Below are 26,145 nucleotides of genomic sequence, written 5' to 3' on the forward strand. Positions count from 1 at the left end.
TGTGTACTCTACTAGAGACTAAAATCAATGAAGCACTGACCTTCGTACCCAAATAAAGGCCTAGAGGACTACGGTAGTTTAACCTGTTTTATAGACCTAAGATCTATAGCTCGTCATATACAGTTTCTGGACAAGTTTTATCTATAAGTCTTACTCCAGTGATAGAGCAAGGTAATCAGTATTACAGCTTAGAGTACAATTACTCTATAGACAAAAATCATACTTCTCAAAATGCCTAAGATGTAGCTCTGAGAGGAAAACATATGATAATGTATATTAAGATAACTAAGTAGATTTAAGATATTTTTCTTTAAAAAGATAGGTAATAAGTCTTTAAAAACCCACCTATTTAAAATACACAAAAACACACACAGTGCAACAACATAAAAAATGAACTAAAATGAGCATTACTTAGACTTAACTAAGTTAAAAAGCAAATGCAAAATGCAGGATGGCAAAAAACAAACACCAGCCATGAATTGTAGCATTTATCATCATTCAAAAACTCAAATCAAATAGGCAACAAACCAAAGGTAGAAATTTTTTACTGAAAAAGCAACAGCAACTGAAAGGTTGTCAAGTGATAAAAAGATCATGGGACTTTGTTTCAGAATAAGCTGTGTTCAGATTCTAGTTCAGAACTATATGAAATTAATGAAATCACAAATTCTTCTAGGCTTCAAAGCCCTTATCTATAAAATGGGGTTATTACTATCTGCCCAGCAATGTTTCTGAGAGGATTAGAAATAATTTAGGGCAGTAAAAAGTACAGACTTTGAAGTCACATGGGTTTGGGTCAGAACTGCCTATATATACTTTAATGTAAGCCTCAGGTTTCTCACTTGTAAGATGGTATACTACTACTTCCTCAGAGCTCTTGTGAGGGTAAGTAATGCCACAAATTATTTTTTATAATGTCTACAAAGTCTTAAAAGTACCCCTAGTAAGTGCTCAGTAAGTTGTCCCTATTAGATTTGTAAATATATTCACACATACCCACATACCTCACCTTACATGGTGCCTGCTGTATTATGTATGCTTATTATATTATATTATGCTTATTATAATTATTTCCTACAATAAGAAATTTTAGAATGATGATTATAAACTTGAAACTGCAATTTTATACCCTGTTACACTCAACCTATATATGATTAAGCAATAAGAGCTTAATGGTAGTTCCTTAATTATCCCAACTACAAATTTTTCAGGATAATTCAGGGAGTGGAAGCAGGTATAAATAAGTATAAATTGTTCACTAATAGAAAGAAAGCCCAGGAACAAGAAAACAGTACATGTGAGATGTGTCAATCTATATTAGGCATATCAACTATTCACTCTGTAAATGCACAATCCTTAAATTATATGCTTATTTATTAATGAAAGTCATTTACTATTTAGTTTTTTGTCAAAGGCAAAGTCAAACAAATTTAATTCCCTCCCAAACTACCTTTCACTTCGAGCTGTCCTGTAGCTGTCCTGGCTCTAGACCAATTTCACTGGGTTACAGGGGAAGAAGTGATTTTACCAGTTCTTTCAAGACATTCTGAAACTAGAAGCATTAAGAAACTGCAGCAATCATTTCATACCAATATTCCATGAGGCTGAAGCTGCTGCACCCTGGCTCCTAGAAATCACTTACCTATCAGTGATTTTTTGTTGTTGTTGTTGTTTTTAGCATATCCTGAAAAGGGGTTACGTATGCAGAGTAAAAAAAAAAAAAAAAAAAAAAGGTGGGTGGGGGGAGAGGTGATTCAATGTACATAAAGGAATTGAATGAAAAGTCACTCTCTCACAGAAGGAACCACTGTTAAGTTTCTTATTTATTTTGCCTACTTCCCAACTAGATTAAGTAAAAATGTGTCAGTTCTAACACACCAGCAACTGGAAAATTAATAAAATAACAAGAATGTACCACTTTTGGGTTATGATATGTCGTCCTATTTGGAAAACTTTACAACCAAATCAAAGTGCATAACCACGCTTTTTAATAATGACCCAAGTGTAGAACACTTCTTTTGTTAAAGTCAAATTGTCTAGTAAGTAAATGATTATATCTCCAGTACAACAGAAATCTATTTAAATACTAAATACCACTGGACAATTTTGCTAGGCTTTTTATGCTAGAAATGCACTATTAATAAAGGTAACAAAATTCCACAATTCTGTTTTTGAATCAGACGTATGTTATATATCTGGAACCTTACTCATACAAAAGATGTTCAAGTTGTGAATAAATTATTTCTGGCATTATGAATATTTAATAATGCCATAGCAATGTTTAAAATATTTGGCAATACATCCTTGCTTTAAAAAAACAAAAACTAAAAAATAACCTAGTTTAACTTTCACCAACCATCCACTATGATTAATTCAGATTTTCAGTTTCCCTTAAATGGGGGATATACGTACAAGCTGACACAACAGGAAAGCATCATTTTTATGTCACTCGCTTTATTAAGAACCTTGCATACAATTTCATATGCTCCCAAACTTACCTTTTCATTTTTCTTATCTATCTCTGGTAGCTGCTTTGCTGTTACACTTTGAGGAGTTCGGACTTCACCCTCAGCCACTTCAACAGTCCGTCCATTTGGCTGCACAGGCAACAAAAAGGATCATGTTATCAAATGCTTAGCAGATCAAACTAAAGATTTATATTCAGGAAACAGCATATGCTACAACCAAAATCTTCTGCCTGACCTAAATTAAAAAGGTTTTTGTCCAGCAATGTTTCTAACACTTGGTTGATTATTGTCCCCAGTAACACTGCTTTGGAATATAAACACAATATACTCATAAACAAAATTCTGTCTCACAAATTTTCTAATCTCATCTAGGTATCTATCAGTCCCTCTAACAAAAATGGAACAGTGACAGTTAAAAGGAGAACTAACCTATATTTGCACTTTGACCACCAATTAGCTTTGTAATCTCAGAACATTGCACTCAATATTTTAGGTTTTGTGAGCCATATAACCTCTGTTGCAACTATGTAACTTCTCCAATGTAGCACAAAAGCAGCCATAGATAGTATACAAACAAATGAATGTCAAATATCTCTAATGTCACCTCTAATTCTATAATTTAATGACTCTACTGTTCAGGGATTAAGAAACTTTTCCAACCCATTGCCACAGACTAAAAAGGCTATCTCAGCTTTCTTAATATTCTTAAAATAAAATGATAGCACTTAGAAGTGTCTATGAGCAGAGTCTAATCTGTGATTCCCAAATCTGGCTTTTAATCAGAATCTTTTAAAATAATTATTTCTGAGCTTCATCATCAGAAATGTATATAGATTGAAGAGTTTTAAGAATGGAGCCTAGGTATCTGTATTCTAACCTTCTTTATAAATTCTACCACTTCTTTCCATTTGTGCATTCCCCTCAAATTCAATGAAGTTAGCAAACCAATATACTATTATAACAGTTCCAATGGCTTTATATTTTAGTTCTTGCACAACAGTCTTCTACCAGACTACTTACTCATTATAGCAGAGCTATACTCAAGAAAACAATATGAATGTTTAAAGTTTCTATAATGTGACTTTACCTGCATTTGTTAAAACAATTAGGGACACACAGAAAAAGAGGCTGTCTATATTCTAAAATCCAATTTGTAGGCTTTCCAAAGATTTGTGGCAGAAAATCAAAACAAAAGCTGTCTTTTAGCTGCTTAAATTCCTAATTAATCCAAATTTAATCTGCTGGGTCTTAGGCAACTTGTTAAAAGTCAGACAGCTAATGCCAAAATCAGGTTTCCTCACTCTTGATTTGGTTCTTTCCTCTGTGCTGTTTTGCCTTTTCTAATCTCTCTTTCTGTATATATGTATGTGTATGGTGGGAGGATAGAAGAGGGAGGTAGTACATGGAGAAATGTAAGAGATTTCCTACATTATATTCCTACATTAGGAGTATAAATATATATTCCTACATTAGGAGGATAAGACTTTAATTTCCAATATCATTATCTACTTATTGGTCTATTCTCATGTTACTTCTTAGTTCATACCATCTTTCCTAGCTAAACTTACCTTTTCTGACTTCTTGGGGTTAGCCTCACCATTCCACGAAAGCCTTACACTAATTGATAATTTCGCAGCTTCTATTACAGTTTTCCACCTCTTCAACTGGCAACTCACAAGGCTTTCATAGGAAACTCCACCATAGTCACTTTTTGTTTTTTAATGAAGGGGTTGGGGGCTGTGAGCGGGGTGTTCAGTTGCCTTGTTTGTTTTTGTTGAGACAGAGGCTCACTCTGTCCCCCTGGGTAGAGTGCAGTGGCATCACTGTAGCTCACTGCAACCTCCAACACCTGGGCTCAAGTGATCCTTTTGCCTCAGCCTCCTGGGTGGCTGGGACTACAGGTGCACACTGCAATGCCCAGCTGGGTTTTTATTTCCTTTCTTTTTGGTAGAGACAGGCTCTCACTTTTGCTCAGGCTAGTCTTGAACTCCTGAGCTAAAGCAATCCTCCTGCCTTAGCCTCCCAGAGTGCTAGGATTACAGGCGTGAGTCATTGCACCCAGCCATCATCATAGTTACTTATATACCACTTCCATTTTACTCATATACTTGAATACACTGAATCATTTATTTACTAAATGCTAAAAGATGAGAAAACTGTCAAAAACTGTCTTAAAAACTTACCAAAAAGCTCAATGCTATTTATCTGAGACCAACTGCAAACACTATTGATGTAGTTTCCTAAATGAAAGATGAAACAATCTTTCCTTTCAAATAAATACAAACTCTGAAGTCCTCAATCAGTGACCAACAGCACTCTCATAGATCCAGGAACACTCAGTTTCCATTTCTACAGGCTCTGAAATGATTAGCAAGTCAAAGGTGCACATGTGCCCCTACCTGCGCCAATTTCAGTTCCTTCTTTGCAACATCAACCTATATAATGGCTGTAACTGCAGCTGTTCTCTCTGGCCTATGCAGATCAACAAATTTTCCACTAACTCTTGGGATTTATACAGCTGTCATCACTACTAGATTCCATAGTCATCAACAATTCCCCACACACGCCTGATACCATGAAACGAAAAGCCTTCTATCTCAAGAGTAAAGTCAACAGAATTCTTGGGTAGCAGGAAAAAAGAACATACTATAGCAGCTCTCCTTCACAGAGCAGCACAAATCAGTCCTTTTATTCTACACTAGCTGGTCAAGAAGGCCTTGTCCTGGAAAATCATTAACCACATGTAAATTAGCAAATCCCTAAATGGGAGATTATATAGATCTGCTCACATGAAAAGCAACTAAATGCAAACCAACACTTCAGTCCAGGCTCGGTGGCTCACGCCTGTAATCCTAGCCCTTTGGGACGCTGAGGCGGATAGATCGCTCAAGGTCAGGGAGTTCGAAACCAGCCTGAAAAGAGCAAGACCCCATCTCTACTAAAAATAGAAAGAAATGAATTGGCCAACTAAAAACATATAGAAAAAATTAGCTGGGAGTGATGGCACATGCCTGTAGCCCCAGCTACTCGGGATGCTGAGACAGAAAGATTGCTTGAGCCCAGGACTTTGAGGTTGCTATGAGCTAGGCTGACGCCACAGCACTCTAACCAGGGCAACAGAATGAGACTCTTGTCTCAAAAAAACCCAACACTTCAAATCCAATGTGACTAATTAGTTACTGCCAATATGGATTTTATGTGAAAGTATTGTGTTCTCTGATCATGTAACTTTATAAGGTGGATTTATACAGATATGGGCCTCCCGTTGTACCCTATCGTAAAATTCTCTGGAGAACTTTGAGTTCTTCCTCTCTAGAACCAATCAAACTTACAGCATACAATTTGTATCTTAAGTTAGAGCAAAGATGTCCTTCAAATTTGGTGAAAGTCAACCAGTAACAGAAAAATGTAATCATTTTATTTATATGGATAAACTCATTGTAGTTATTGCTATGTTTACCTTATTGATATAACTCCCTTCAAACCCCCACCTGGATCCTTTTTTAAAATGCATGCACAAAAGAATTGTGTGTGTGTGTTGGCAGGGGTGGTAGTAAACCAGAACAAGGACACCTAAACATCAGAGGAGAATGGAAGAGGAGGCCACAGTATTAGGAGAGCAGGAGCTAAAGTTATGATTCTTGATTTCAAGAAAATAAAATGCTTTGGGTAGTAATTCTTAGAATTGGAAAAGAGAAAGAAAAAAAAAGAAGAAAAAAGGAAGAGAAAAAAATTAAAAAAAAAAGAGGCCGGGAGCGGTGGCTCACACCTGTAATCCTAGCTTTCTGGGAGGCCAAGGCGGGTGGATTGCTCGAGGTCAGGAGTTTGAAACCAGCCTGAGCAAGAGCGAGACCCCGTCTCTACTATAAATAAAGAGAAATTAATTGGCCAACTAATATATATAGAAAAAATTAGCCGGGCATGGTGGCAAATGCCTGTAGTCCCAGCTATGTGGGAGGCTGAGGCAGGAGGATTGCTTGAGCCAGGAGTTTGAGGTTGCTGTGAGCTAGACTGACGCCATGGCACTCACTCTAGCCTGGGCAACAAAGCGAGACTCTGTCTCAAAAAAAAAAAAAAAAAAAAAAGAAAAGAAAATGCTTCATTTTAATCAATCTTAAACTTATTAATTCCATACAATTCCATAAGCATTTATTAAGTATTCAAGTATCAGGCACCAGGATAGGGACTGACTTTGTAAACAGACATATGAAAGTAATCTGCTCTCCTGAATTTTAAAGTTCAGAATAAGAAGGTATGCTTAATAGTAGATTTCTACTTCATCTGAGTAGTCTTGTTAAACTGAGTTGCAAAAGAATCTGTGTGTTTGAGGTAAGCATACATAAGGCTTAACACTGACTTCTAAAATGAAATCATTTAGAACCCTATTTTCACTTAGTTATGTAAATTTTATTTCTAGACACAAAATGTAAAGATCATGACTTAAAATTACTTGGAAATTCCTTAGGTTTAGAATATAGAAGGGCAGTCTACCAACTACCAAAAAAAAAAAAAATATGAAAAGACCATGGGTTTTGGAGTTGGATGAACCTGGGATTAAGGTCCAACTTTGAAATTTAATCACTGTCATTTTAAGCATTTTTCTTGACTTAACCTTTGATTTCATCAATTATAAGAAAAATACATACTCGTCTTACAGGTTTCTTGTTATAATTACACCAAGTGAGAGACTTTTGAAAGCATATTGCTCAAGAAATATTTTCTTCTCTTCTAATATCCTTTTCTCTCCAAAGTTATGATGGCCCATACCTTCTTTCCCCATGTTCAAGCATTTGGGTCATTTTTCATACTAGCAAGCTCAAAATAAACATTAAGTCCTGGTGATCAAAAGGGCCTAATGCTCCAGACACAAACTCTTTTGGGAAATTAATGGATTACAAATGATAAGTAAATATATATAAGAGGATATAAGTATATATCCTCTCAGAGGCTAAAAAATAGTCCAGGCTCACTCTAAGGACAGTACTGCAATGTTATCTTTCTTTTTAAAAAAAATTGCTGTTTTCTAAGAAAATTACATAATACTATGTTCACTCGTGTGTTCATTCCTCAATGCTCAGTAAGCAAATACAGTAATGTGTAGAATCCTTAGAACTTTGAAACAAAGGCAAGTAAGGCTCAATCTCTGCACTTAAGCAGCTTAAACCTAGCAAAGAGACACAGGTGTACAAGAGCACATGCTAAGATACAAGGCAAAAGGTATACTCGCCCTCATACTCTCAAGAGTATGGGTTTTGAAGGCAAGCTAAGAGACCAGGGTTCAAATCCCAAACATGTGTCACCATGGACAAGTTACTACTTCATTGGAGTCTCAATTTTATTGGCTGAAAGTTATACTTAGCATACAAGAGGCATAAGTATATATATTATGTCCATCATAAAAAAGGTAAAAGGAAATTCAAAAGAAAAGAGGCATCATCTTTAGCTGATAGGTTACACTAAAAGATAGTCTAACAATAACTAACAATTTCCAAGTACTTGCTAGGTATGTTACATGCATTATCTCATTTAATGGATAAGACCTATTCTTTTTTTTTTTTTTTTTTGAGACAGAGTTTCGCTTTGTTGTCCAGGCTAGAGTGAGTGCCGTGGCGTCAGCCTAGCTCACAGCAACCTCAAACTCCTGGGCTCAAGCGATCCTCCTGCCTCAGCCTCCCGAGTAGCTGGGACTACAGGCATGCGCCACCATGCCCGGCTAATTTTTTATATATAGATCAGTTGGCCAATTAATTTCTTTCTATTTATAGTAGAGACGGGGTCTCACTCTTGCTCAGGCTGGTTTTGAACTCCTGACCTTGAGCAATCCGCCCGCCTCGGCCTCCCAAGAGCTAGGATTACAGGCGTGAGCCACAGCGCCCGGCCAAGACCTATTCTTGATCGGTTTCTTAGTTTTAGTTGTAAGGAGTTCTGATACAAATTCAAGATAGAACAATTTCTTGTCAGTCTGTGTGAAAGCACAACATGTGTTTTTTTCCCTGCCAAATGTGCACATATCAACTACATAAATTAAACATACACATGAACTACAGCTCCACAGTATTTAATAATTTACCTATTTATTTTTAAGTTAAACCTTAATTTTAAACTCTTTTTTTTTTTTTTTTTTTTTTGAGACAGAGTCTCACTTTGTTGTCCAGGCTTGAGTGAGTGCTGTGGCGTCAGCCTAGCTCACAGCAACCTCAAACTCCTGGGCTCGAGTGATCCTTCTGCCTCAGCCTCCCGAGTAGCTGGGACTACAGGCATGTGCCACTATGCCCGGCTAATTTTATATATATATATATATATATATATATCAGTTGACCAATTATATATATATATGTATATATATATATATATCAGTTGACCAATTAATTTCTTTCTGTTTATAGTAGAGACGGGGTCTCGCTCTTGCTCAGGCTGGTTTTGAACTCCTGACCTTGAGCAATCCGCCCGCCTCGGCCTCCCAAGAGCTAGGATTACAGGCGTGAGCCACAGCGCCTGGCCTAATTTTAAACTCTTAATAACCAAGAGAACAATCTTACAAATATGACCTATACTTCAAATTTGTAAAATCTTGCTATATTTCCTGAGATATTTCCTTTAGTGGTGAAGGTCTGTGTGCTTTCTAAACAGCTAGCCAAAAATTCAACTCTTTTTGGGGATTCCAAACTGTCTTCTCGTTGACTACATCAGGGATGCTCAGGGCTACTTTAATGAGATGGGGAAGTGACAATACCTGTCACATGGCCAAATTATGCTAAAGATGACTTCTGAAAAAATACAAGCATTGGTTTTCAAGATTTTATATCTGATGGGTACTGAGATAAGGACTACAAGTGATATAGCTGACACATATCCATGCATGTCTTTCTTAGATACTGATGGATGCCTTCTGGAAGTCTGGCATTCCATGGAACAGTTTGAAAACTACGAGCATAGCTGGAGAGAAAATAAAGTAAGTTACAAATAACAGCAATTCCTCACTTAGATCTCTTTTTTTTTTTTTTTTTTTTTGAGACAGAGTCTCACTTTCTTGCCTAGGCTAGAGTGAGTGCCATGGCGTCAGCCTAGCTCACAGCAACCTCAAACTCCTGGGCTCAAGTGATCCTCCTGCCTCAGCCTCCCGAGTAGCTGGGACTACAGGCACGAGCCACCATGCCCGGCTGATTTTTATATTATATATATTAGTTGGCCAATTAATTTCTTTCTATTTTTATGGTAGAGACGGGGTCTCACTCAGGCTGGTTTTGAACTCCTGACCTTGAGCGATCCACCCGCCTCGGCCTCCCAGAGTGCTAGGATTACAGGCGTGAGCCACCGCGCCCGGCCCTCACTTAGATCTCTTGATTTTGCTTGAATATTATTCAAAAATACTTTCAAGGCTTTCACAACCTTGAGAAATAATGCACTAGTTAATAATGCCAAAGCACAACAAAAATGAATGTTGAGAGGATTTATTGCTGTTCTTAGTAACTAAGATGAGCACAACTACTGAAGGTCTTTTCTGACAGAACTGTTAAAGGTCTTTTATGCTAGGCCTCCGGCAGAATAAAATCAAAAGATGAAAAAGTCCTGCCATATAACCAAACAAATGGGGCCAAAATTCTGGAGCTTTTGTAAAGGTCATTATAATTTTCATCAGAAACTTCTGACTCTAAAAGCAAATTTTAAAAGTAATAAAGTAAGTTATAACTCACTGGGAAAATTGGATTTGTTCTTTGAATACAATTTAATATCCTAGAACATGCCATAGAAGCCTGAGAGGTATAGTGGAAATAACAGTAAGTTCTGAGACTAAAAATTAGGATGATGTTTAACCTTTGAAACATCTTTGCTTTATGACCTTGAATAAGTCACTTAAGCTCTGAATCTCAAGATTCCTCTTTTGTAAAATTATAAATATTTGTTTTACCTAACTCTTGGCATTTTTTAATCAAATGATTATTCTTTGAAGAATTAAAACTAAAAAGGATGGTGACTTAAAGGTAAAAAGAAAACCCTATAGGTGGTAAGTGATATAATTTACTTACCAGCAAAACCATTACCTAAGAATTAAAAAACCCTGACAATTCTACTGGGAATATATTAAGAGACAATTTTATTTAGCTCAATAACAGATTACCCAATTAAACTATGAGATGTCATTTTAGCCACTTAATCCAGCATTTGGTTCAACAAATAATTACCACAAATTCTTATATGCCAGGCACTGTTTACCACTGGCTTACAATCTGGGGGTAGGGAGGAAGCCCACAAAAACAGATATGTAAACAAATAATTTAGGCTGGGTGTGGTGGCTCATGCCTGTAATCCTACCACTCTGGGAGGCTGAGGCGGGCGGATTGCTCGAGGTTAGGAGTTCAAACCCAGCCTGAGCAAGAGCGAGACCCCATCTCTACTATAAATACAAAGAAATTAATTGGCCAACTAATATATATAGAAAAAATTAACCGGGCAGGGTGGCACATGCCTGTAGTCCCAGCTACTTGGGAGGCTGAGGCAGCAGGATTGCTTGAGCCCAGGAGTCTGAGGTTGCTGTGAGCTAGGCTGACGCCATGGCACTCTAGCCTGGGCAACAAAGCGAGACTCTATCTCAAAAAAACCCAAAAAACCAAATAATTTAGAAACTGTACTGTTATGAAGGAAACATATGAGGCTGAGAGAGAAAACAGAAGAGGATGCCAATTTCAAATAGGATGATCAGGAATGGATTTTTGGGAAGATGACTTTAAGAGGAGAGCTTAAGGATGAGGAGAATAGTGGGGGGAAGGTTGTTCTAGAAGCATTAATAATAGCTCATGTAAAGGCACTGGGTTGTGAAAGAGTTTGAAGAACTGAAAAAAGATCAGTGTAGTTGGAAATAGTGAGTGAAAGGAAACTAACTCAAGATCAGCTTAGAAAGAAAAGCAGGTGCTGGACCATAAAGGCCATGGAAAGAGGTTTAGATTTTAAATGAAAGGGCTACTGAAGTGTTGGTTTTAGGCAAGACGGTGATTTGTTTTGATAAAAGACTCCTTACTAGAGCACTGACAAAGGACTGGAGGCAGTTAAGGGAAGGCTACTGTTGAAGTTCAGGTGAGGTAAGGTGATAGCAGAAAGAGAATAGTCAGACTGAATGTATATTTTGGAGATAAAACTGATGGGTTATATATGGGATGAGGAAGATATCAGGAAATGAGAAAAAGGTTAGAATCAAGGATGATTCTTAGATTTTTGGCTTGAATAACTGAATGGATGGTGGAATAGCTTACCATTGATAGAAATGGAGAAGCCTGGGACAGGACAGGGAATTATTAGTTCTGTTTTGGTGATATTAAAAGTTTGAGATATGTCGGGCATGGTAGCTCGTGACTGTAATCCTAGCACTCTGGGAGGCTAAGGCAGGAGGATGGCTCGAGGTCAGGAGTTCAAGACCAGCTTGAGCAAGAGTGAGACTCCATCTCTACTAAAAATAGAAAAAAGTTAGCTCAACAACTAAAAATATATAGAAAAAATTAGCTGGGCATGGTGGTGCATGCCTATAGTCTCAGGTTGAGAGGCTAAGGAAGGAGGATCACTTGAGCCCAGGAGTTTGAGGTTGCTGTGAGCTAGGCTGACGCCACTGCACTCTAGCCCAGGCAACAGAGTGAGACTGTCTCAAAAAAAAAAACAAAAACAAACAAACAAAAAAAAAAACAGAAAAAGTTTGAGATAAATGTCAGACTTCCAATTGGAGAAATCAAATACACACCTAGACATGACGATCTGGAGATGAAAGGAATGGTCCAGACATAGATGTAGATTAATACACAGTTGATTCTCACTATCAATGGATGCTGTATTGGTGAATTTGCCTACTAAGATTTATTAGGATGTTGTTAGAATCAAAATCAATACTTGTGCTTTCACAGTCATTTGTGGACATGCATTGAGCTGCAAAAAATTTGAGTCCTCATACAGGTACATTCTCAAGCTGAGGTCAATATAGCACTACTCTACCTTCTTACTTGAGCTCTGATAACTATAAACAAGTACCTGATTTGAGGTCATTTAGTGTCACATACTTTGCATTGTTATGCTTTTTGCTGGTAATTTCATTGTTTAAAATGATCCCCAACTGTAGTACTGAAGTGCTTGCTGTCTAGTGTTCCTATGTGTAAGAAGGCTGTGATATACCTTACAGAGAAAATATGCACATTAAATAAGCTTTGTTCAGCTATGGTTCTACTGCTGTCAGTAATGAGTTCAATGTTAATGAATCAACTATGTTAATTAAAATGTGTTTAGGCCGGGCGCGGTGGCTCATGCCTGTAATCCTAGCACTCTGGGAGGCTGAGGCAGGCGGATTGCTTGAGGTCAGGAGTTCGAAAATGTTTTTAAATAGAAACACACATAAAACAGGCCTGGTATTGACTGGCTGGTGAAAATACTGTGACCAGAGGCTTAGAGGAACCTAACCTTTGGTTTTTCCTAGGAGTGCTAGTTCAGTATTAATTCAATGTTTGTGGCAATTTTATAGAACTACCACGAATAAGAATTGACTATATTGGTCAGACTCCATGGCTCACGCCTATAATCCTAGCACTCTGGGAGGCTAAGGCGGGCAGATTGTTTGAGCTCAGGTGTTAGAGACCAGCCTGAGCAAGAGCGAGATCCCTGTCTCTACCAAAAATAGAAAAAATTATCGGGGCGCATGTCTGTAGTCCCAGCTACCTGGGAGGTTGAAGCAGAAAGATCACTTGAGGCCGGGCACTGTGGCTCACGCCTGTAATCCTAGCTCTTGGGAGGCCGAGGTGGGCGGATTGCTCAAGGTCAGGAGTTCAAAACCAGCCTGAGCAAGAGCGAGACCCCGTCTCTACTATAAATAGAAAGAAATTAATTGGCCAACTGATATATATAGAAAAAATTAGCTGGGCATGGTGGCGCATGCCTGTAGTCCCAGCTACCCGGGAGGCTGAGGCAGAAGGATCACTCGAGCCCAGGAGTTTGAGGTTGCTGTGAGCTAGGCTGACGCCACGGCACTCACTCTAGCCTGGGCAACAAAGCGAGACTCTGTCTCAAAAAAAAAAAAAAAAAAAAAAAAAAAGAAAGATCACTTGAGCCCAGGAGTTTGAGGTTGCTGTGAGCTAGGCTGATGCCATGGCACTCTAGCCCGGGCAACAGAGTGAGACTCAGTCTCAAAAATATAAAATAAAATAAATAAGAATTGACTATATTGATTTATTCCATTACGTTTTTTGTTGGTTTTTTTTTTGAGACAGAGTCTCACTCTGCCCGAGATACAGGGCTAGAGTGCCGTGGCATCAGTCTAGCTCAGAGCAACCTCAAACTCCTGGGCTCAAGCAATCCTCTTGCCTCAGCCTCCCTAGTAGCTGGAACTATAGGCATGTGCCACTATGCTTGGCTAAGTTTTTTTTTTTTTTTTTTTTTTGAGACAGAGTCTCGCTTTGTTGTCCAGGCTAGAGTGAGTGCCGTGGCGTCAGCCTAGCTCACAGCAACCTCAAACTCCTGGGCTTGAGTGATCCTTCTGCCTCAGCCTCCCGAGTAGCTGGGACTACAGGCATGCGCCACCATGCCCGGCTAATTTTTTATATATATATCAGTTGGCCAATTAATTTCTTTCTATTTATAGTAGAGACGGGGTCTCGCTCTTGCTCAGGCTGGTTTTGAACTCCTGACCTTGAGCAATCCACCCGCCTCAGCCTCCCAAGAGCTAGGATTACAGGCGTGAGCCACAGCGCCCGGCCTTGGCTAAGTTTTTATACACACACACACACACACACACACACACACACACACACACACACACACACATTTTGTTTTAGTTGGCCAATTAATTTCAGTCTATTTTTAGTAGAGATGGGGTCTCATTTTTGCTCAGGCTGGTCTCGAACTCGAGCTAAAAACGATCCCCCCCCCCAAGTGCTATGATTACAAGGCATGAGGTGTGAGCCACGGCACCCAGCCGTTTTTTTTTTTTAAAAGAGACAGGGTCTCATTATGTTGCCCAGGCTGGTCTTGAACTCTTGGCCTCAGGTGATCCTCCTGCCAAGGCCTCCCAAAGTGCAGGGATTATAAGCGTGAGCCACCATACCCAGCCTTCCATTACTGTTTATAAAGTACCTTCTATGTGCCTAAACAACTAGCAATATGCTCTATGCCAGGCGTCCTCAAACTATGGCCCTCGGGCCACATGCAGGTGTTTTTGCCCATTTGTTTTTTTACTTCAAAATAAGATATGTGCAGTATGCACAGGAATTTGTTCATAGTTTTTTTAAACTATAGTCTGGCCCTCCAATGGTCTGAGGGACAGTGAACTGGCCCCCTGTTTAAAAAGTTTGAGGACCTCTGCTCTATGCTAATATGGATAATGAGTAGATGGTTAGTTACTTGCTGAATGACTCTTAGACAGAATCACATAAAATGGTGATATTAGACGATTTTGATCTAAAAATACAGCAACTGCATCGTTTCTACTAAATATAGAACATTATGGTAGGTGTTACAAAGAACACATAACTAGCTGGGGGGCTAGAGAAGGCTTTACAGTTGAAGCAGCACTCAGCTGGGCCTTGAAGGACAGGTAGAAATTGGTACAGAGATAGAAGGGCCTTTTAATGACGAAAACATTAAACAAAGAGATAGAAATCTAGCTAAGCAGAATTTTTTCTTGTCTTAGTGGTAATGGTGCGAAACAAGTTTAAGATAGGGTTAGATCATGAAGAAGCTTGAGTGCTATAGTATGGACTTCGGATTTTATTCAACATGTGGTAGGGAAACTACTGAAAAGATGTGAACATGAAAGTCACATGATCAGGACTGGGCTTCAAAAGATTCAACTGGCATGAGTGGGTGGAAAAGATTAGCAACAGACATTGGAAGCAGAAAAACCAGTTAGGACGATGTTAGAATAGTCTAAGCAAAAGGTAATAAAAGCCCTAAAATAGAGTAGTGGCACTGAAACTGGAACAGAAGTAATGACTACAAAAGACACTTCATACCATTAGAATACATCACTTAATGATGGAGATACACTCTGAGAAATGTGTCTTTAAGCGATTTCACCATTGTATAAACATCACAGAATATACTTACACAAACCTAGATGGTGGAGCTTACTACATACCTAGGTTATATGGTATAGCTTTCCCTCTTAGGCTACAAACCTGTATAACATGTTACTGGGCTGAATACTATAGGCAACTGTAACACAATGGGGTAAGTATTTGTGTATCACAGAAAAGGTATAGTAAAAGTATTATCTTATGGGGCCACCATTATATATGAGGTCCACTGTTGACTGAAACATCATTATGTAGCACATAACTGTAATTTATTGGCTGCAGAAGAATGGACCTCACAAAATGAAACCCAGATGAGGCAAAAAGCCATCTTCTACTGTAAAAATAAAAAGGTGGCTCATATGGTTATTTACCAGGCATGAAGAATAGGGGTAAGCTGTATAAATACTTTGGTGGGACATCTTACTATATTATGCTTTCAGTAATTATTTTTTGACTGCCAAGCACTGTGCAAGGTTATATAGTAGCAAACAAGAGGAAACACTTTATTATCTAAGCTAAGAAATACTGACAATTACACTACAGAAAATCTTTACGAAACTTTCTACACTAATATACAAATAGCTTGTTCACTAAAATGAATTTTCTTTGAAGTCAATCCTGATTATGTACTTACTACAGTTGAAATTCAAAGCCAACAGCTGTTATAGACTAGTTATTTGAGATCTCACATTCATCTAAATCATTCAGATTAAAAATCAAGCAAAAAAATATTTACTGAGTGCCTATGTAATACTCACATCAAACTAGGTTTCATGAAAAATATATATAACAGTGATTTCCAAAAATGCTAAAAACTAAGTCCAATGAAAAATGCACCCTCCCCTTCACTTTTTTTTTTTTGAGACAGAGTCTTACTTTTGTTGCCCAGGCTAGAGTGAGTGCCATGGCATCAGCCTCGCTCACCTCAAACTCCTGGGCTCAAGCAATCCTGCTGCCTCAGCCTCCCAAGTAGCTGGGACTACAGGCATGTGCCACCATGCCTGGCTAATTTTTTCTATATATATTAGTTGGCCAATTAATTTCTTTCTATTTATAGTAGAGACGGGTCTCACTCTTGCTCAGGCTGGTTTCGAACTCCTGACCTTGAGCAATCCGCCCGCCTCAGCCTCCCAGAGTGCTAGGATTACAGGCGTGAGCCACTGCGCCCGGCCCCTTCACTTTTAATAAGGGAGTAAAACTGCAATTCATACTCTAAAAGACCTATGGCAAGATTTTATTAGGGGATAAAAACCAAATTGATAAAAGAATTTCCAAAAATGTTTATGAATAGGTTGAAGTAAATAACAGATTTTCAAAAGCTAACCACCACCTACTCTACAAATAAAAACAAACTATTGGAAACAAATTTTGAAAATGGGAGCAAAATTTAAAATGATTTAACAGAAAGCTAAAAATAGTGAAATAAAAAAATGAAAGTAAAAATTATATTTAAGGTCGGGCGCAGTGGCTCACGCCTGTAATCCTAGCACTCTGGGAGGCCGAGGCGGGCGGATTGCTCAAGGTCAGGAGTTCAAAACCAGCCTGAGCGAGACCCCGTCTCTACCATAAAAATAGAAAGAAATTAATTGGCCAACTAATATATATATATATACCCACACATATATATATATCAGCCGGGCATGGTGGCTCGTGCCTGTAGTCCCAGCTATTCGGGAGGCTGAGGCAGGCGAATCGCTTGACCCCAGGAGTTTGAGGTTGCTGTGAGCTAGGCTGACGCCACGGCACTCACTCTAGCCTAGGCAAGAAAGCGAGACTCTGTCTCAAAAACAAAACAAAACAACAAAAAAAATTATATTTAAGCAAAATGTTTTAAAAGAACATGTAGGCCAGGCACGGTGGCTCACGCCTTTAATCCTAGTACTCTGGGAGGCTGAGGCAGGAGGAGGATCGCTCAAGGTCAGGAGTTCCAAACCAGCCTGAGCAAGAGGGAGACCCCATCTCTACTAAAAATAGAAAGAAATGAATTGGCCAACTAAAAATATATAGAAAAAATTAGCTGGGCATGGTGGCCCATGCCTGTAATTCCAGCTACTCGGGAGGCTGAGTCAGAAGGATTGCTTGAGCTCAGGAGTTTGAGGTTGCTGTGAGCTAGGCTGGCACCACGGCACTCTAGCCTGGGCAACAGAGTGAGACTCTGTCTCAAAAAAAAAAAAAAGAACATGTAACGCCCTTTTAAAGAAATTGCAGCAGTTTACATCACAAAATCCACTTGAATCAGAATATGTATATCCTAAAATGTATATCAGAGAGATGCAGTAATAAAAGATGGATTATAAGATTATACATGGCTCCACTAAGAGATCTTATAGCCCTATTTTAGTGAGTGATTTTCAAACTAATAGGCAAGAATTCACCAACAGAGATTGTTAAAAAAAAATGCAGATTTCCTGGACCCAGTTCCAGAGATTTTTTTTTAATTTAATTTGTTTTTTCTTTTTTTTTTTTTTAAAAGCTCAAAGAAGGAAAATACCTGAATAGAGACTCTGAATTTATAAGACCTATGGTGGACCTCAGGAATCTATATAAATTTTAACAAGCATTCAAAAGGTACTCTATTGCAAATAGCCAGGGATAACACTTGAAGAATTCTCAGTATTTTAACTTAATTAAGATCTCCAACTTATAAACAAGATAAGCTAAACAGAGCAAGGTTAAATGCCTTACTTAAGTTCAGAGTTCTTCATTCCTGCCAGGCTGACACAGTTAAATCTTCCTCCAATCCTGGTCCCTTGCTGTTTCTCAAGGCCTTCCCACTATCTTGCTCCTATCACTTTCAAAGCCAGCTTCTGTGACAAGGCCTATCAAGCCCACCTGGGCCCACACTGAGGTTGTATTGTTAGTTTTTTGAGTATACCTTTTTCCACAACAGGAACAAAAAGCTCCCCATAGAGAAACTGAGCTTTTACTTTTGTATCCCCCTTCACAGTGAGATATACTAATATTGCATTCCTGTTCACTGCCTACAATTTGTGAGATATGGCTTACAAATTGAAGGCAATAAAAGTACAAAATACTCCTTAGCCCTGGAAAGCAGTTTTCTAACTGTAGGGCATGCCTCACAATCAAATGTGAAACCAATTTAGCAGGTCACATATAATATTAAGAAAAACAAGTTTTGTGTGGGTGTATTGTAACGTAAACTATATTTCTTACTGTGGGTTGCAGTCAAAAAGGTTCGAAAGCCACAATTTTGTAAATACTGATTAAACTAAACTTCTCCAATACATTTTCAACATTCTGTATACAAAGATACTTTCCCACTCAATACTCAGCCACCCAGTCTTCCCATTCTTCACTCAAGATAACACTAGCTTTACTTATTCATTTTCAATTTCCTTAGCTCAGATGAAAAGGAGGAGGGGGTAAGTCCTAAGGCTAATGAGCATTTTCCACAGTACTGTATAAGCATTCACCACAGTGTTCCTTCTTCAGATGACTCATCTGAGTGTTATGTACTTCATATGGGCTCTTAGAACACCTGTCTCTCAACTCAAGTCCATCTGAAATTCTAGACGTCCCAAATAGGGCTTTGAACTTTTTACAACCTGCTTCATCCACACAGGCTTACGCTTAATCTGTTTTTCTCAAGATTAACTTCTTCCCTTACTTTGGAGCCAGGTTCTCTTTCTATCATAACATTACTTTCAGATAATCCCTGATACTCTCTATAAATTTTTAAATTATGTATATTCCAAATCAGTCCTATTTTCTCTTCTCCTAACTTAAGGGAGTATTCACATTAATAAAGTTGTGCCCTTTTCTAGGTTTTGTATGTATCTCGCATCTGCTTAATTAGCTGACAAAATCTAGGCCTGATAACACACTGTGACCTATCACATCTCTAATAGAGTCGTCTTCTTGTCCTGTTACCAATAATACTCTTCTTGGTTTGAACTCAAACCCCATTTCCATCAATAACTTTCCTAAAGCCCTCCAATGGAATTAGTCTTCCAATCTTCAAACATTCTATTCACCCCTCTATAGCACCTATCAGTCTATGGAATTTATAATTATAAATCTGTCTCCGTGATTAACTCTCGTATGTGTATACCTCGCACTGCCCATGAAACACTAGAGCACACTTTACATAGCAAGGCCTTGGTACTGGCTTACTGAATTGTACTGAAAAGGTAAAAGCACTATCTTGGGTAGATATAAAATGGGTTAGGGCCGGGGGTGGTGGCTCATGCCTAATCCCAGCACTCTGGTAGGCTGAGGCCGGAGGATCACTCAGGGTTAGGAGTTTGAGTGAGACCAGCCTGAGCAAGAGACCCTGTCTCCACTAAAAATAGAAAGACATTAGCTAGACAACTAAAAAATATATACAAAATAATTAGCGGGCATGGTGGTGCATGCCTGTAGTCCCAGCTACTCGGGAGGCTGAGGCAGAAGGATCACTTGAGCCCAGCAGTTTGAGGTTGCTGTGAGCTAGGCTGATGCCACCGTGCTATATAGCCTGGGCAACAGAGGGAGACTGTGTCTCAAAAAACAAATAAAAAAGGTTAGAAGTTGTTTCTAATTCTGCACACCTTCCATATTCTTAATTTGCTCAATTGTAAAGTATTTAAAAAACATAAAACCTATAATAGATATCACGGGAATGGCAATAAAGAATGTAGAAGTAAAACATGAAGGCATGATAAAATTTAGGTGATGCCCTCTGCATTTCCACACGTGGCCTAGTAAATCTCTGCCTGAATTCCCCTCTCAGCTTTCACCATTCTGCCCTGTCATTCCCTTTTACTCTACTTCAAAAACCTCCCATACCAGGGGTGTACAACAGACCTCTTCACTGAACTCGGCTTACCTCTTTCTCATAGGGCCATATACCCCAAAGTATATTAGGTAACCCACTCTTTCTTGCCTTGCTCATGTTCCGGTCTCCGTTGGCCACATTCACCAGAACAAGAGTAAGGAACCATTTCCCTCTAACAGTCCCAACTAAAATGGAAGCGCGTCTAGACCTGGACACCTTTAATCCTCTGTAAGCCCCAGAGTTTTTAGGTCACCGTATCTCCTCCACTGGCTACCGTTTCAATGTGATTTGAGATAGACATCTGTCTTCCAAGCGCAGTCTTTCCATAACTTCCCAGCCTATGGTCCCACTACCCTTCACATGCAACCTACCTTGCAGGCCTTTAAGGAAGGTTGATATGTTATTCCAGCCGTCACGTTTTCCGAAAATAGTTTGAAACCCGGGCACTTTTATTTAAGTGGACCCCCAGATGTTTCAACTTCCTTCCTTGAAACTGGTCTTCCTCACCCGTCCTATACTTCCTGAGTTTCCCCATTCCCCAAGTAACATGTCCACCTATCACCTTCTCCTCCACTTTGGAGCTCTACGTCTCAACTAACGCCTCTCTTTTCCCTTCCCAGCTGAGGTTTGGTCTCCCCTAGCTCGAGGGTCTGTATCCACGCCGGCCCGTCGCACCAGCTCCTAGCCCCTATTCCACCGCTTCTCCTCTCCTACTCACTCTGGGTTTCTCCGTCAGTTTCTTCCGGTTCTTCTTCTTCTGCTCCTCGCTTCTGAGGTTCTTCAGCAGGGCCAGGTCGTCAGGGGCCGCGGCCGGCGCGGCTGTCGCCTCCTCCCGCTTGCGGGGCGTGCTCCTCCGCTTCTTGCGGGCGCCGGCGTAAGCCGCGGCCCAGCCGTAGCCCAGCAGTACCAGCAGCAGCAGCCCAAGCGCGCCCGTGCCCACCAGGATCACCCAGCCCGGGTACCGCTTCGGCTCCAGCCCGAGGTCGAGGCCCAGCTCGGTGCGCAGAAAGCCTAGGCCAACCGAGAGCATTTCCCGCAGCCGGGCCGAGCCCTCCTCGGCCTGCTGGGCCAGCTCGTCCTGCCAGCTCCGCGCAGCCATCTTCCCTCCCGTCAGGGGGACTCAAGGATGACGCTGGGGCGCGGAGACGCTGTGGACTAGTCAAGGAAGCAAGGAGGGGCCGGGCCGGGCCGGGCAGCCTCAGGCCGAGCGCATCGCGGCCGCCCCTCGCGCCCGAGCCGGGGATCGGCCGCTGTCGCCACCGGGAGGCGAGAGGGGGCTCCCAGGTTCCCCCTAGTCAGCCTCACTCCGCCGCCGCCAGGAGGAGGGGGCAGGCGGGAGGGAGTGTCTCCAGCGGCGGCCGCTAAGCGGCGTCTCCGCGCCAGCGCCAGGCCCCGCTGTCCTCCCCGGGAGGAACAATGGCGGCTCGGGCAGCGATCCACGCCGCGCGCGGGGACGACCGCCGGTCACGTGGGCGCAGGTGGGCGGGGCGTGGGCGTCACGTGGACGCGGGCGCGGTCAGGCTGGGCGGGAGCAGTTGGGGCGAAGGCGCGGCTGTGGTGCGGTTGCCGGTAGCCCTTTGGGCCTAGTTGAGACGCGGGGCATGGGGACGGTGACTCTGGACAGGGGACTGGGAGGGGTTAAGTGGCGGAAGCCTCCGCGGGGTGGCTGGTGGCGCGGAGATCAGAGACGTGGCGCTCTGAATGAGTCAGGGGGCGGGAGGAGGAGGGTGAAGAGTCTGGAACCTGCTAGGTCAAAGTCGTCCTAGCGGGTGTAGGGTTTTCGTTTTCTTTTCGGGGTTGGTGTTGAGGTGGATGTAGCTTTTTCTTCCTGGGGACTCCAGTCCACTGGATGCTTCCACAGTGAACTCACTGGAGTCTGAACTGAAGCCGGGCACTCTTCTTGCAAGGCCTAGGTTTAATTTACAAATTGGATATTTCTCTTCAGGGCCAGCTAACGTATTGGCGTGCCTGCCATTTGCCAGCCATGCTAGGGCGCGTTCGCATCGTTTCGCTCATTCACTCTTGCTTTTCACTGTTGTTAGTTCTCAGTATTCAAAAGCTGGCAAGCTGGTGGGCGGCTCTATTCTTCTACTAATTTGTAGCTTTAGTAAGAAATAAGAGGAAGCACATTAGATTGTATTTACGTGTAGAGGTAGCTTTCTCGTTGAGTTTTATTTTAAGCTTTTATACAACACCGCAAAAAGAGTTTTACAAAATCCTATTTTATATGCTGTGTTGACCACCTGTGGGATGCAATTAGAAGGGAAGGAATTGCCTTTTCAAATTTTAATCACAAGAAAATGTTTGGAGGCTGCCAGAGGGTTTTAAAATTCCATTTCTCTGTAAGAAAACTGTTTTATCATTAAATGATAATTAGCATGTGAGCAAGTGTCTTAAGTGAACTAAATATGGGCTTTCTCAAAGAATATCGCAGGGCTAATATTAGTAAGCACCGAATGCCAAAAATGTATTAGGGAGTATTTTGACCTACTTTGCAACAGTGTTGTAACGCATGTTGTGATTAATGGGTGGAAGGGAGTTTTGTAAATAATAGAAATAAATTACTCTTGCTAAACTTTATACAGACTTATAATTAAAAATTAAATTACAAGGCCCAAAACTTAGAAGATGTCATCGGGATTTGCTTTAGCTCTAAAAGTTTCCAAGTTACACTTATATTTGTGAAATAAAATTTGTAATTCTACATATATATTTTGTTTCCAGAGACATGAAGGGTCATGATTTTCCTTAGAAGTTTCACTAGCTGTTGTAGATTAACACCTATGGATTTAACGCATTAAACTATTAATAGTAGTAGTAGTGGGATTTCCAGTCCTTTTGGCAGACTAGCAAGTATTGATTCAGTAAAATCAATCACTTTCTTTTTTTCTGTGACCTTTAAATCTTAAAAATGGAAAAACAAAAATATGTTTACCTGTATTTGGTAATACAGATAAACTCATTTTTCATGTATAACTTTTTTTTTGAGACAGAGTCTCACTTTGTTACCCAGGTTAGAGTGAGTGCCCTGGCGTCAGCCTAGCTCACAGCAACCTCAAACTCCTGGGCTCAAGCGATTCTGCTGCCTCAGCCTCCCGAGTAGCTGGGACTGCAGGCATGCACCACCATGCCCGGCTAATTTTTTCTATATATATTAGTTGGCCAATTAATTTCTTTCTGTTTATAGTAGAGACGTGGTCTCACTCTTGCTCAGTCTGGTTTCGAACTCCTGACCTTGAGCAATCCGCCCGCCTCGGCCTCCCAGAGAGCTAGGATTACAGGCGTGAGCCACCGCGCCCGGCCCATGTATAACTTTCTTGTCATCTTTCCATTTGTTTACGTTTTAAAAACAAAAATGGAGTCAGACACTATTTACTGTTTTGCACTTAATGCAGTCATCAACATTCATTCCAACTGATAAAGCCCATCTGGTAAACGCACCAAGAACACACCTGTAGTCCCACAAATTTAAGTTTATTCATTTGCAGCAGGATGGAGTTTAGGCTAAATTTAAATAAAGCAATATTTTGAAAAACTCAAAGCAAAGCAGGGCTGTACGTAAATGAATTAATATCAGGTCTGGCCTAAGTAGACAGAGAATCCTAATTCCTTGTAAATGACAAAGTTAAGATGTTGTGTTTGAAACCCCTTACATGAAGTTCTACACCTGGGCTGGAAATAAGGACTTTTTTTCTAGGAGTGACAACACATAGTGCCACTCAGAAATAAAAAGGAATGAACTATACTTTCAAGAACATGGACAAATCTCAGTATAATTATACTGACTGAAAGAAGCCAGACAGTAAAGAGTATATATTATATGATTCCATTTATATAAAACTAGAAAATGCAAACCAATCTGTAGTGACAGAAAGCAAATTAGTGGTTACTTGGGTATATGGGATGGGAGCAAGGAGATATGGGAGGAGGGAATTACTAAGGGGCACCAGGAGACTTGGGAGTGATGGTTATGTTCATTATTTTTATTGTGATGGTTTTTTTTTTTTTTTTTTTTTTTTGGTGCCGTGACTCGGATACGATATTGTGATGGTTTTATGGATATACATATTTCAAAAACTTATCAAATTGTATACTTAAGTTCTATAGTTTAATTAGTGTCAACTATGCTCCAATAAAGCAGTTCAGAAAAGTTTTTATAAAACAACTCATGGCTCAGATCCTAACATCCCTCAGTGAGATGTTCCATTCTCACTGATGGGATTTCTAACAAAGTTTTTGACAATCTATGATTTCAAAGAACAAGGTTTCTTGATATTACATCCTTGATGTTAATTAGCAAAAGTATTTTTTTACAGGTTTGCATGATAAATATTCACTTACAGTATCATTTCTAATGGCAAGATATTCTATTGTCTGTCTCTGCTGAAGTTTAACATACGTTTTTTTTTTTTTTTTTTTGCCATTAAATGCAATTCTGTCATGAACATGCTTGTAACTAAATCTTTGTGAATATTCATGATTACTTCCTGAGGTTAGAATCCTAGCACTGTAATTGCGTGAAATGTAGCTTGGCTTTTAGTAAATCTGACCTGCTTAGCAATTACAGGTATGAATCATGCATTCCCAGTGAAGTGGTATAGCTCCCATGGGAGTGAAAATTATTGGTTCTTGGAGGCAAAAAATCTTTTTTAATGCATAAATTTCAGATATAGTATATACACAGATATATATCTGTGGCATTAAAATTTCATGAGGGGCAATTGGTAAAAAATATAAAAGACTTGAGGGGGGTGGTGATGAAAAATGGTTGAGAAACACTGGTGTAAAGGAAGAATTTGGCACTCTGTTTTCTCAGTTTGGGTCCTGGGCTTTTGGTTAATCAGTCTCTCTAGGTCACTTATTCAGTCACCAGATTTTTATTAAATCCCAACTCTCAGCTTTAAATGCATAGTATCCTCAAAAATCTCAAAACCTAGTGAGAATGTTGGAGCCTTCCTTAGTGCAAAGGAGTGTGACTACAGTAAGTTGATTTGAGCCTGAGGATTGTAGTGAGTGCTGCAATGTACCTCCTGGATCCCTTTTCAGGAATGAAGGAGTTATTCCCAAACACTGAGAGTATTGCCAGAAGACATTCCTAGACTGTCATACTTTTGAGGAAATTACTGAAGAAAACTCTCAGTTAAGGTCATGCCTCTTTCCAGGGATAGCCCACATCTAATGAAACGAAAAGATGGTGTTGGATTTCAAAAATTCTACTAGCAGGAAGCAGGATAAGAAAACCACTTAGCTTTAAACTTTACACCTTTCATGAAAAAGGCAGGCAGACTTAGGAGGTAGAACCAAGAGCACAGAAGGTGGCACCAAGACCTACAGAAAAGTATTCCCAGATTTTGAAACTTAATCAAGGAACTTCCAACATTTGCTGAGCTACATTCCAGAATTGCTATGGACCACTGCCTTTGTACCTTCCATTCCCCTACTTTTGAATGGGAATACCTGTGCTGTTTTTCTTTGCCTGTAGCACCATTGTATGTTGGCCGTCTAGGGGAAGGAAACTTGTCTCTCTACAGGTCTGCAGATTGAGAGGAGTTGTGCTTCAGGAGGTGTGCTTAACAAGCTACACCTAAAGGTGCCTCATCCACACCTGGACTTGGTTTGTATGGTGAGATTCTGGACTTTGAGCAGATGCTGTAATGGGATGAGACTCTTGAAGACGTTAGAAGAGGGTAAATGTGTTTTGCATGTGGAAGTGATGTAAATCATTGGGGACAAAAGGGCAGACTGTGGTAGGCATTTTCTTTTCTTTTTTCTTTTGGGACAGTCTCACTCTGTTGCCTGGGCTAGAGTGGTGTGGTGTCAGCCTAGCTCACAACAATCTCAAAATCCTGTGCTCAAGTGA

General features: G+C 40.1%; 1 protein-coding gene across 3 annotated transcripts in view; it reads right to left on the bottom strand.

The window, feature by feature from the left end:
- MTDH (metadherin) overlaps nt 1-21,741 on the bottom strand; it is a 67,860-nt gene extending 46,119 nt beyond the window's left edge. For all 3 annotated transcript variants that reach the window (XM_076005138.1, XM_076005137.1, XM_076005136.1), the window contains exons 1-2: nt 21,004-21,741; nt 2,499-2,597 (exon numbers count right to left, since the gene is read on the bottom strand). In XM_076005138.1, the coding sequence (XP_075861253.1) occupies nt 2,499-2,597; nt 21,004-21,384 (480 nt within the window). In that variant the 5' untranslated portion in view covers nt 21,385-21,741. The remainder of the gene's footprint in view (nt 1-2,498; nt 2,598-21,003) is intronic.
- Nucleotides 21,742-26,145: the final 4,404 nt, after the last annotated feature.

Source organism: Microcebus murinus, chromosome 7 (assembly GCF_040939455.1).
Source record: "Microcebus murinus isolate Inina chromosome 7, M.murinus_Inina_mat1.0, whole genome shotgun sequence".
In the NCBI taxonomy this organism is placed as follows: domain Eukaryota; kingdom Metazoa; phylum Chordata; class Mammalia; order Primates; family Cheirogaleidae; genus Microcebus; species Microcebus murinus.